General features: G+C 59.1%; 1 protein-coding gene across 1 annotated transcript; it reads right to left on the reverse strand.

Moving 5' to 3' along the window:
• Positions 1 to 34: 34 nt before the first annotated feature.
• TENT5B (terminal nucleotidyltransferase 5B) lies at positions 35 to 7,691 on the reverse strand. The gene is made up of 2 exons (XM_086863394.1): positions 7,261 to 7,691; positions 35 to 3,370 (listed from the first exon to the last, which is right to left on the reverse strand). Exons 1-2 carry the CDS (start codon positions 7,435 to 7,437, stop codon positions 2,351 to 2,353), a joined length of 1,197 nt encoding a protein of 398 aa, XP_086719520.1. The 5' UTR covers positions 7,438 to 7,691; the 3' UTR covers positions 35 to 2,350.
• Positions 7,692 to 13,177: the final 5,486 nt, after the last annotated feature.

Raw genomic sequence — 13,177 nt, forward strand, 5'->3', positions numbered from 1 at the left:
AGATGGACAAGGAAATAAAAAATAATCCAACAAATTTGAATACACTGTATTTATTCGTAACAGATTCTAAAGAATCTAGTGAGTCTATGTCAAGCCCATCGCATGACAAGTGATACAGGCATAGGAAAAAAAAAAACAAGACATTTAAAACAAACAAACAATGAAAAAAAATAAGTCAAGTGCCATTCAAGCTACTGGAATCTTCCAATTGCCCCCTCACAGGAGGCAGCACAGTATCACTGCAAGGTCTAGAAAAGTTCAGCTTCAACCCATCCACAAGAGTCCCACCACACACACTCCATGAAGCAAAAGTGCAATCTCAAGGGTAGGGCACCCTGTCGAGCTGTTGGCTGTAGGGGATTGACATCTCAAAGGGGAGGGGGAATCTCAGTTCAGTGTGTCTGGGGGTAGGAGCAGCCTGTAAAAATCATCCTACATGGCATCTACGTTCTGCTTAAAATCCAAGAAAAAAAGCTCCTCTTCCTCCAAGCCACGCAAGTGCCACAGGGGCTCCCAAAAGCAGCTTTTCCAAAAGCAGCTTTTCCAAAAGCAGGAATCCCGAGCTCCCACGGCAGGGATGAGGCTCTGGGGCTTGGCAAAGCTGGGAGCAGCTAAAACCTGCAATAACCTTGGGGTCAGGGCCTCCTCCCACCCGGGGGGAGCAGAGCTGGGCCACCCCCACCCCTTCATCCCCATCCACATTGCCCCAAAAAAGGTACCAATCTGGCTCTGCACATTCCAAGGATCTAGTCTTTATTTCAATCTGCCCGGCTATTACAGTTTTGTCACAAAAAACAACAACAACAACAAAAAAAAAAATGCAAAAAACCACAAGTTAGTAAAGATGTGGAGCATGTCAGCCTCGGAGGAAGCACAGGAAGCCGTGGTGCTCCTGGAGCAGCATCCCTAGGGAATGCCTGCACAGGGAAACCTGAGCTGGCTGGGCCACGGCAATCCAGGCATCTCCGTGAAAATCCTGTGCTCCACACACCCAACAACTCCAAACTCACATTGGACTGAGAGAGCCAAACCCTCCAAACACCACAGGGTCTGCTCAGAAGACATTTTTTTTGTTTCCTAAGGCCAACTATAACTTCACCCTCCACGTCCTCCCCCAGGCTCCATTTCTAGCTAGAGAAGGAATTTCAAATGCTCTCAGCAGCTCCCAGGGAAGCACAGAGCTGGGGAGAGGCTGCTCTGGAGACAGGACCTGCCCAAGGGATCATCTCCAGCGTGGAAAGGTCTGTCAGCCTCCCTGGAGGACACAGTGACAGCTGGAAATGACTGACCAGTGACCTGGATGGTTTGTGCTTCAAAGGACAAGCCTCACCTTCCCCAGTGGCCCAGCTGGCCCCTGGCTTTGTGCAATAAAATCACACTGCATGTCAGAAAAAAAATAATAATAAAAAAAATTTCCAAAGAGCAGCATTTCAAATTCCCCTAGAAAATACAGGATTAGGTATGGGAGCCTGGGGCAGGCTCCTGGACAAATCATCTGCCTCATCATTTAGGAACTCAGCTTGGCACCGTGGACTCGGGAGCTTGAAGAAATCCATGTGCAGATCCCTGCTGCCTTTTGTTCCAGCAAGCTCTGCACAGCATTTTCCACCATGCACTCCCCCCCTCCCCAGTGTTCCCAGTTCCAGGCATTCCCACGGGGACATTCCAGTCCCCCTGGGGTCTGCAGCCCCAGCTGGGCAGCTCTTTGCTGCAGCTGGTCCTTCACATGCCCAAAGCCCCCAGAGACACAGAACCTGCTCTGGCCTCAGCCAGGATAAGAAATGATCTTGCGACCCTCCCCAACCCACCACAGAAACATTTTCCTCTTCAGACATTCCCCACTCAAGCTCTGGGCCATCAGCCCCCGCAAAAAATAATAAAGGTTTACAGTACAGTTGTGTTTATATTGTTACAGGCACTTTAAACAGGATTCTTTGGTCCTTCAAAGGAATTAGCCACTCTGGCTTCTCTCGGCAGAAACCACAAGTTTGCACACCCATAACACCTCCTGCACTAAAAAAAACCACAATTCATGTCCATTTCAGGGCAGTGCAGCTCTACCTTAGCGTAATTCTACAGTCTCCCCTCACACACCCCCACCCACCCCCCTGCCTCCACAATCCCACAAGGAGTCATTTCCAGAACACTGCACTTCCCATCACAGTGTACAGCAGACAAGGCTCGTCCCAGCAACCCCAGGAACGAGACACTCAAGCAGGAGTCCAGGAAGTTTCCTTTTGTTGCAGTTCTAGGAAGGTTGGTAGGTTTTATTTCGTTCCCCCTCCCCACCCTCCCCACCCCCCAAGGCAAGGAAATACCTCGGAGGACAGACCCTGGAGTTTGTCCCAGCTCAGTTACAGGGCAGCCACGTGGGGTAGGACTGATTGCAAGGCAGGAAGGGCTGCACATGGGTCACGTAGTAGTTGAAGTTTATTTCACTGACATAAGGGGCTGGCTGGTAGTAGCAGGTAACGTTTGTGACGGTGGGGATGATGTTCTGCTCAGCCAGGACCCTCACGGCCAGCATGGCAATGAGGTTCAGGGTCTGCCTCCTCTCGTGTCCCATGAGGCACACCGTGCTCTCGTTGACCACCCTGTGCAGGGTCATCAAATAGTCATATCTGTTGCTCTCCATGCCCACAAAGTGGCTCTGGAGGTAACACTCCAGCTTCCTCAGCTGCTCACCGATGTCGGAGAAGTCTATGAAAAACCTGGAGCACATGTACCTCTGCAGCGCCTTCATGTCCACCTCCGACTTGGGCTTGAAGCCCCTGACCAGGAGGTTGCAGTACTTGAGGAGCCCCCCGCCCCGGATCTCCTCGGGGTTCCTGGTGGCGATGACGCGGTTGCGCAGGTGGTCCATGGCCTCCTCGAAGTCCCCGTACATGCTCTCCCCGGTCACCGTGGGGTGGAAGTTCTCGGCCATGGGGTTCTCCGAGCACTCCCCGAAGAGCAGGAGCGAGTCCAGGATGATCTGGAAGGAGTCCACGCTGAACTCGAACTGGCGCCGCAGAGAGTCCACGAACTTGAGCTCCACGTTCTTGCCGCTGTTGTTGGAGAGCGAGATGAGGCTCCAGCGGTCGGTCTCGTTGCACACCTTCACCAGCTTCTGCACATAGGCCTCCTTTAGCGTCATGGGCGTGATCTTGTCCTTGCTGACACCTTCGGGGAGGAAGTCGAGCAGGCAATCCATGACCACGTCTTTAACCAGCTGGAAAACATCTTCAGTCTTCAGATCCACCCCGAAAATGAGGTCCAGGTCCTTGTAGCCCAAGCCGCTGTCCTGGTGCAGGACGTGACTGGCTGCCGAGCCGTTCAGCCTGACGTTGTGCACGGCGACGCCTTTCTTCTCCAGGCGGCTGCGGACAACCTGAGACAGAGACAGAGGCGGTGAGAGGCAGGAGGGAATCCTTGGAGCAGCCTGGGGACAGCAGGATTCACTCCCAGAGCTTATGTGGGTCACTCCAGTGCAAGACAGTAAAATAAAAAGCTAATCCACTGGAAATAGGTCACTCTGGACAGCATCCCAGTCCTGCTCTCCTTTACTTACTCCCTGCCATTGCAGATCTGACTGCACACCATCAGCTGTTCTGCTTCCAGCACTTCCAGGGTCTGCTCTCCCTGCCTTCCCCACACTGACCCCGTTTTTTGGGGTGGTCTCTGCCCTCTTCATCCCCTCCCAGTTCCTGTGACCAGGCCAGGACCAGCAGACCCCAAAGAGACCCCGAGCAGGAGGCGGCAGCACAGCCTGCAGCAGTGCCCTGAATTTAACCAGCGTGGCTCACTCCCTTCAGCCATCCCTCTGGCCTGTCAGGATTCATTAAAGGCAAATCAAGATGCCAGAGCAGCTCAAAAGCCCCAGCCAGGCGTATGCAAGTTCATGTCCCAACTGGTAAGTGTATCCTAACAATTTCCAGTGTGTCAGAGCTTCGTGCTGAGCTTGGCGTGCTATCAAGCACAAGAGGCAGCTTTCATCTTACGGGTGTTACTCCGGTGATTTTAATGCTGCCTGCTCAGTGCTGGCACACCCAGCAGCCCCTCCAAAGCTTTGTTCATTTACGGGGAAGCTGAATCACCTGCCTGATTACCTAACGAGCAGGAGGCTAAAATAACCCCCAAGACCATAAAATAAACTATCTGGACACCAGCTTATAATTTGAGTTAACTCAGCTCAAAGATCCCAGGAAGATAAGGTTTGCACCTTCCAGAAGCTCTTCCCACCTCTCATCCTGCTTTTGTGTTCCCCTCCAGCCATTTCCCATTTTCCTGGGAGTCCCAAGCAGCCAGCCAAGAGCTTGAAAGAGCCAAAGCTGGGGCACAAATGGACAAACTGGATCACCAGGAGCCAGCCTGACCAGGCCCTTTGGCCCTGTGAGCCTGCCCGAGTCCGAGAGGCCCCACAAACTCCACATTTTGGCTGCCCAAAATGGGAATTTCAATTCAAAGCTGTATCAAAAGGGTCAAACCCTCTTGGCTGCCATGGGCCTGAGCAGTTCTGGGTGACATCAGAAGCGCTGCAGTTCTGGTCTCAGCAGCAGTAAAAATACCCCTCCATGGGTTTTGTTTGGAAGGAAGAGCACACAAAAGGTCAGGGATTGCAGCACGAAACCCTCATCCCATCCCAGAGCCTCAGTGACCGCGCCAAGAGCCACCAGCGAGTTCTGCTGCCTTCACAAACACATCCCAGAACAAACCCAGCGATGTTCTCACACCTGGGAGGCTGTCAAGGGCTCAGCTTCCCTGCTGCTGCTGCCTCCCCTGTCTCCCTGACACGAGCCAGCCCTGCTGTGGCCGCACAGGCAGCCGGGCTCCTCGCCAAGCCCGCGGTGACAGTCACATGCCGGGTCACAGTCACCCACCACCGCCGAGCCCCAGGCCCCACCAGCCCAGCCAGTGAGAAAAGGCAGATATTAAACAGATATCTGTTCTCCAAGGCAGATAGCTTGAGGAGATGAACCCGCTCCCAGAAGAGACGCAGGGCCATTCCCCCAAAGGGAGCAGACATTACCCAGGGCAGCTCCTGGCCGGCGCTCGGTGCCAGCTGGAGTCGCTCACCCGGGGCACGGCTCTAGCTCTGCTCATGGAGTTAAAGAGTTTTGTGCTCTCAGGTTTACAGACACAAGATATAGGTCACAAAGTCTTAGATGCAGAGCTGGGCCCAGTGCTTGGAGCAGATCTCATTCCAGATTAATTTCCTAACCCTAAAGAACATCTGCTTAACCCCTTTCTGGGCACGGCTCAGCACCTGCAGCATTCCAGACCCATGAGCTCCAAGCTTACTCAAGTTCCCCAGGTCCATCTGTGTGAGATACATTCAGAAAACAGGGAAAAAACCCAATTGCTCAGGTCAGCATTGTCCCAAATCATCCCAGAAACCTCCAACCTGCAGAGGAGCAGGGAGCAGAGCACTTTGCCATTCCCTGGGAGCTTCCACCCACCAACCTTCACCTGGAGCTCATTCCCCCTGGCTGCAGGCAGTGGGTTCAGGGCTGCATTTTTCCCCAGAGGGTTGGATATTTCTAGGGTTAGGCAGCTGCTGACCTGCTTCCCAAAACAGCAGCTCACCTTCCGTGTGGTTGGGATAATTGACTGTGACAGCCAGGCAGGAGCAAATCCTGCTGCGTCCTGACCTGCCGCTTCCCACCTCCCAAACAACAACAACAACAGGATAAATAACTGCCTTTTGGGTTACTTGTTCCAGCTTAGTCAGCCCTAAACACAGGGTCTGCCAGCCTGGCCAGGCACAATTACAACCCTCAGTTATCCCGTGTTTGAAGCCGCTGCTGGCAGCATCCTCTGGGGCAGTGCCGACAGCGGAGCGCTCGGTGGGATGGGGAGGAACGGGGCTGGGATGTTTGATGGAGCAGCCCTGTGGGACAGAGGAACGGGGCTGGGATGTTTGATGGAGCAGCCCCTCGCCCTGTGGGACAGAGGAACAGTTCTGGGATGTTTGATGGAGCAGCCCTGTGGGACAGAGGAACAGTTCTGGGATGTTTGGTGGAGCAGCCCCAGCCGAGAGCAGCGTCCTGCCTGCAGCTCTCACCGGCACTCGGCGCTTCTGCCCCTGACAGATGCAGCAGCAACTCGAGGAATTCCAAACCAGCCTTTCAAATGTCACCTTTCCATCTCCCAGGCTTAACTCTTAACTATTTCTCAAGAAGCTGAGGCTCCAAAATCCCGGCTATTGTGAAAGCCGGTTGGGTCTTAGTGCCGTGAATAGGCTTTTTAATTAGAAGCCAACATGCCCGATTTTACATTTGATGAGTCATTACTGAGGAATGAAGTCGCCTCCCAAATATGAATATGCATCAGCTCATTCGAGCTACATTGTTAGTTTAATATTAAACACAGTTATTACTTGATGGTTAAACTAAGAGGAGCTCGTGTATAAGCCAAAGTCTCGGGCAAGCTCTGGAGGATTCAGCCAGAGGTGCCCAGAAATCAAAGGACACGGACATTTGATCCAGCCTTTGAATTAATAACTCTGCCTCTTCCAACACAAGCCCAACATGTCCACCAGCACGAAGCCATTTCGTGGAAGCAGCTCCAAAAAAAGTCACTTTTGCCCTGGCCACACACATTTCACTACTTTTTAGGGCAACAAATTAACTCAAAAAGAGGAGGAACAAGGTGACAGGGGAGGAGGCCAAGCAGGATCTACGGCACAAGCTGCAGCAGCTCCAGGGATGAGGGGAGGTTTTTCAGGAGGGTCCTTCAGCTGCAGCATTGCTGCTGTGGCTGCTGGCAGGGACCAGCCCCAGGAGTGGGAAGTGGGGCCGGCTGAGCACACAGCACCCCCGGGATGATGGGGGCCAACCCCCCAAAACTTTTAACTCCCCCTGGAGCAAGCAGGCCCGGCCGGACAGGACACGGAGCACCCTGCTCTAGGGGAAGGTGTCCCTGCCCGCGGCAGGGGGCTGGAACCAGAGGCTTTTCCCGAATCCCAAACCTGCCACAAGTCAGGCAGCGCTTGGACAAGGCTTTGAGCCGCTCAGCGGGATTTCCGCGGTGTCCTGTGCAGAGCCATGCGGGACTCCAGCGCAGGGCTCTCCCCGCTCCCTGCAGGCCCTTCCGACCCGAACCATTCAGCGGCTCCGCGCTGCCCGGGCCCGGCGGGGGGAGGCCGAGGGTGCCCGGCCGAGCTGGCCCGGGGCCCGCCGGGCCGCTTATCGCCGCCTCAGCACTTTTATTTTCTCCCTGAGCCCCGCCGGAGCGGGGCAGAGTCCGGCGGGGCCCCGCAGCCCCCGCAGCCCCGCTCACCTGCACGATGGTGCGCGGCCGCACCGACAGCGTGGGGAAGTTGCCGCGGCCGTGGATGGGCACGGCCTCCCCCAGGATCTGGTCCAGCCGCTGCACCTGCTCCCACGTCAGGACACTGAAGCGGCTCCCGCGCTGCTCCGCGCCGCCCGCAGCGGCCCCCGCCGCCGCCTCCAGCATCGCCCCCGCCGCCAAAGGAGCCGCTCACCCGGAAACTGCCCGGAAACCAGCCGGAAGTGCCGGGTGCGAGAGGAAAACTTAAAAATGGGGGGGAAAAGCAAAAAGAAACCAAAACCAAATCGCCCCCCGGAGTGGCGCCGGGGAGGGGCGGCTGCGCGGGGCGCGGCGGGAGCGCGGTCGGTGCCCGCAGGGACTCGCACAGAACCGGCCCAGCCGCCCCCCGCCCGCCACCGGCTCCGCCGAGCGCTGCGCCCGCCCGCGCCCCGCCGCGCATTATATAGACCCGCGGCGCGCCCCATTGGCCCGGCCCCCCGCCAATCGCGGACCGAGACCGCGCCCAGGGGGAGGAGCGCGGCCGGGCCGGGACCAATCGAAGCGGTGATGAGGGGAAGGGGCGGGGCGAGGGGTGGAGCGGGACAAGTTAAGCCCCGCCCCCTCAGCGCGCGGGAATCCCGGCCGTGATTGGCGGGCGCTGGAGAGACCCCAGCGTTGTCACCGGTGTCACTGGTGTGTTACTGGTGTCACTGGTGTCACCGGTGTCACTGGTGTGTTACTGGTGTGTTACTGGTGTCACCGGTGTCACCGGTGTCACTGGTGTGTTACTGGTGTCACTGGTGTCACTGGTGTCACTGGTGTGTTACTGGTGTCACTGGTGTCACCGGTGTCACTGGTGTGTTACTGGTGTCACTGGTGTCACCGGTGTCACTGGTGTCCCTCATGTCACTGGTGTTCCTGGTGTCACTGGTGTCACTGGTGTCACTGGTGTGTTACTGGTGTCACTGGTGTCACTGGTGTCACTGGTGTGTTACTGGTGTGTTACTGGTGTCACTGGTGTCACTGGTGTGTTACTGGTGTCACTGCTGTCACTGGTGTCACTGGTGTGTTACTGGTGTCACTGCTGTCACTGGTGTCACTGGTGTGTTACTGGTGTCACTGGTGTCACCGGTGTCACTGGTGTGTTACTGGTGTCACTGGTGTCACTGGTGTGTTACTGGTGTCACTGGTGTCACTGGTGTCCCTCATGTCACTGGTGTTCCTGGTGTCACTGGTGTCACCGGTGTCACTGGTGTCCCTCCTGTCCCTCCTGTCCCACCGAGCCACACTCTGCCACACCAGGGCCCTTTGGTGCCCTGTTGGTTCCCTTTGGTGCCTGCTGATTCCCTCTGATCCGCTGTTGATGCCGTTTGATATCGCACTGAAATCCCACCGATGCCACTGTTGCCCCATGACCTGAGGCCGCAGTGCTGCCCCGTTTATGCCCCGGTGCCCCAGGGATCCTCTGTCATCTGCGGCTCCACCGATGGCCATCGGTGCTCTACAGACTGGTGCCCCACTGATTCTCCCTGGAGCGATGCCCTGTGGTCTCACACCCCATAGATACCCTTGGCCTGTCACTCCACAGCTCCGTGTCCCCGTGCTGACACCTCCAGCTCCCCCAGGCCCTGGCCAACAGTGTCCCCAGGGCCCCCAGGTGCCGGCTCTGGCAGCCAGCAGACGCAGGGTCACACCCTGGGGCGATGGAGCTCCAGGAGCTCAGACCCAGCCCCTAAATCCCCGTGTGTGGCCCAGCTCCCAGCTGAGCCACCTCCTCCTCCTGGGGCCAGACGTGTCCCCAGCCTCTGGCCTTTGATCCCAAGGATTTCCATCCCTCTGCAGTGCTCATTTCTCCGCAGCGTTTGGCCCTGCAGACGTTTCCAGCAGGGTCCTCCCTGCTGAGCTTGTGCCCCGCGGTGCCGGGGATGGATGGAACGACTCCAGCTCCACACCTGCAGTGGCCACTCCCTTTCCCCAGTTCCTGCTTGGAGCTGGGATCCATCCTTAGAAGCCACGAGCCCCGCTGGGAGACGAGCCAGTGCTGATTTATTTTTACACCCTCACAGGGTTTTATTGCAAGAACTCCCCTGAAAACTCCCAGACATCCACCCTGGGACTTTCCACCTCAGGGAAGGCACCGCAGAGCTTTCCCAAGGTGCAAAATCTGTCTCGGAAGCCAAGACCTCTGCCACATCCCAAGGGTTTGCTGCTGGAAGCTGGAGCTGGCTGCAGAAAGAGGAGCTGGGGGAATTGAGCATCCACAGCTGGGCTTGGAGGGGACAGAAGGGAAGTGGGGTCCCAAGCCCTGATTCCTCTGGAATCTCCCTCATTCCCTGATGTCCTGACAGCCACAGGGGCTCCCAGGGGGGCTGGGTCCCCTGTGCTGGGGTCCCCATGTGGGATGCTCCTCCTGCTGTGGTGTTTTCTCCCTGGCTTCCCCCCGTGGCACCTTGTGACTCCACCAGGCTTCTCCATCGGGATTAAAAACTGCTCCTGAGTACTCCCCATGAGGCTCCAAACTGGGGCACCGGACAGGGGAGCCCTGCTGCAAAGTGATTTTCCAAGGAACTTGATTATAAAATTGGGCAGCTGCCTCTCATTGCAAAACCCTTTTGATGTTGCTGGCAAAAAAAGCTGGATCAGGAAGGGTTTCCCAAGAGGCTGAGGGGGCCCGGTGGCTTTAGGGGTCAGGATCCATCCAGCCCGGGGGATTCAGGGGAGGCAGGGCTGGTCGGGGTCTGGGCGCGGGGCAGGGTCCGGACACGGAGATCGCACGGACAAGGCGCTGCGGATCCCTCTGGGATGAGCTGGGAGGGCTCCAGTGCTGCCCGGCCCGAAGGGGACAGAGGTGCCGCTGGCCCCGGGGAAAAGCTCGGCCTGGTGGAAGGATCTGGAGCGCTCCGGCCGGACTGGCCGAGCCGCTCGTTAGCATCCATCACCAGAGCATTATCCCAAAGAGCCGCCGGCGCTGCCAATGCCACCCGGGCCCTTTCCTTCCAGCTGAGCAAGGGCCAGCCCGGCCTTTATTCCTTTGTTTTGTTGGCAATTAAGGAACAATCATCGTCTTGGGGTGAAACGCGGGCGGCTCCTGCCTCCTGGGGGTGACACGAGGGTGGCAGAGCCCCTTTGGAGATGAGGGGGTGGGACAGAGATGACATGGATGAGGGGCAGGGGGACGGCGGCTCGGGATGCCCCGACCCCGCTTGCCCCACGGATCTGGGGCTGGCAGCATCCCCGGGCCGCCCCACGGACCCTGCTCCGGCCCCAGGGGGAACCAGCGCGGGTGGGGCCGGAACGCGCCCCGGAGTGTGCGTGGGGAGGAGAGGGGACACCCCAGTGCTGGGGCCATGGGGAGGAGAGGGGGAGAAGAGGGGACACCCCAGTGCCGGGACCGTGGGGAGGAGAGGGGACACCCCAGTGCTGGGGCCATGGGGAGGAGAGGGGACACCCCAGTGCTGGGGCCATGGGGAGGAGAGGGGACACCCCAGTGCTGGGGCCATGGGGAGGAGAGGGGACACCCCAGTGCCGGGACCGTGGGGAGGAGAGGGGACACCCCAGTGCCGGGACCGTGGGGAGGAGAGGGGACACCCCAGTGCCGGGACCGTGGGGAGGAGAGGGGGAGGAGAGGGGACACCCCAGTGCTGGGACCGTGGGGAGGAGAGGGGACACCCCAGTGCCGGGACCGTGGGGAGGAGAGGGGACACCCCAGTGCCGGGACCAGGGGGAAGAGCGGGGGCAGCCCCCGCTGGGGTGAGGAAGAGCGAGGGCGGGTGGGGGGCAGAGCTGGAATCCCCCCCGACCTGAGCTGAGCCCCTCGGGGCGCTGGGGACCTTTGGCAGCCCCGCGTGTCCCTGCGGGAACTGGGGCAGAAGGAACTGCGGGAACTGGAAGAGCTGCGGGAGTGGGGCAGTGGGTGAAAGCCTCCTCAGCCTGGAGGTGGAGAGACCTCGGGAGCTCCGTGACTCGCGTGGGACCGGCTCCGTCCCACTCGGCATTAAGCACAGGGCGTGTGCCAAACTCCCTGAGCAAGCAGGAGGGACCCAGCCCTGCTCCCGGAGCCACCAACGTCACCCAGCATCGCCCCGGGGGAGCGCTGCTGCCGGGGTGGGGGCATCGCCCGCTCCCACGGCAGCGCCCTGGCACCGCCACCGTGCTCACGTCAGCCGTGTCCCGGCTGTCCCTGTCCCCGTGCCCGCGGCAGCTGCCACCGAGCGGGCTCTGCCTGTTCCATGCCCGCAGCGGCCACCGCTGCCCCATGTACCCCGGAGCTGTCCCCATGTACCCTGGAGCTGTCCCCATGTACCCCACAGCTGTCCCCATGTACCCCGCAGCTGTCCCCATGTACCCCGCAGCTGTCCCCATGTACCCCGCAGCTGTCCCCATGCACCCCGCAGCTGTCCCCATGTACCCCACAGCTGTCCCCATGCACCCCGCAGCTGTCCCCATGTACCCCGGAGCTGTCCCCATGTACCCCACAGCTGTCCCCATGTACCCCGGAGCTGTCCCCATGTACCCCGCAGCTGTCCCCATGTACCCCGGAGCTGTCCCCATGCACCCCGCAGCTGTCCCCAGGCAGACACAAACTGTCCCCAGGCACATCCCAGCTGTCCCCAAGCGCAAAAGCCACCATCACCACGCAAACCCCCACTGTCCCAGGCACAGCTGCTGCTGTCCCCACACACTCGTCGCTGTCCTCACGCCCACGCTGCCATCCCCAGGCACATGCCCGTGTCCACGTGCCCGCTGTGGGTTTAGGAGGTGGAGTCCCTCTTCATGGCCGTGTCCAAATCCTCCCTCGGCAAACACAGTTCCTGGACCCCTCCCAGTCACTGGAGTTCAGTGTCCAGCCCCGCTCACTCCCACACAGCCCATCCCTGTGCCACCAGTGCTCGCTGGTCACCCGTGTCCCTGGGCAGTGCCACCGGCTGCTGCGGTGCCTGCTCTTGTCCAAGGAGGTGTTTTCCCCGTGCTGGCCACAGCAAGGTTGGGTTTGGCATAAAGGGCATTGTGAGCACCCAGAGCATGGCATGAGGGGCGTCACCCTGCTGCCACTTCCTGATCTCAGCCTGGGGTCCCTGTGTCACCACCCTGGACCCCCAGACTCGGCCACATCCCATCCTGGAAGGGATGACGAGCGATGCCGCCGGAGAGGGGCCACCCGGGAGGCCCTGAGATGAAAGGGAGCACAGGGTGTCATTAGTGCAGGTGACACAGAGCTGGGGAATGGCACCTGTCACCTGCCCCGGCTGCTGCAAAATGCTGCCAGGGGAGAGGGGGGGACACGGCACCGCCAGGCTGTGGGGACAGGGACACAGCAGCAACGTGGCCCCAGCACTGATGTGGCCCCCCCTTGAATCTCCCCTGGGGTGTCACTGGCTGGGGACATCCCTGTCCCCTGGCAGCATGACCCGTGTGTCCCCAGGCTTCCTGGTGACACCAGGTGCTGTTTTCCTTGGCATGATTTGTGCCTTTACTGCCGTGGCAGGGGATGAACGTCTCAGTGCCACTAATTTGGGCCTGGCAGGGAGCACAGCCACTCCCTTCGCTTTGGGTTTTTGGGCCCCGGGTGACACCTGAGCGCAGCTGCGGGTGGTGGCAGCTCCAGGACACCCTGTCCCATCGCTGCTCCGGCCACTCCTCTCGGGAAAGCTGGGAGCGCTGCCTTGGAGGCCGCTGAGCCTGGAGCCGGTGACTCGGGAGTGATTTCATGGGCTTTTCAAGGGCTCTCGGTCACTCCCCTCCTGCCACCTGCTGCACCCCAGGCTTCGTGCTGGACCACAGAGGGAAACTGAGGCACAGGAAAGCCCGGCTGCTGGCTGGGGCAGTTTCCTGGCCTGCTGCAGAGGCAGCAGATCTCTGACCCTGACGGATGGGGGCTGCGGAAGGGGTGTAAATACCGAGGCACACCCGTGGAAGGTCAAGGTCA

This window comes from Cyanistes caeruleus, chromosome 26, assembly GCF_971803275.1.
Source record: "Cyanistes caeruleus chromosome 26, bCyaCae1.hap1.1, whole genome shotgun sequence".
Lineage (NCBI taxonomy): Eukaryota > Metazoa > Chordata > Aves > Passeriformes > Paridae > Cyanistes > Cyanistes caeruleus.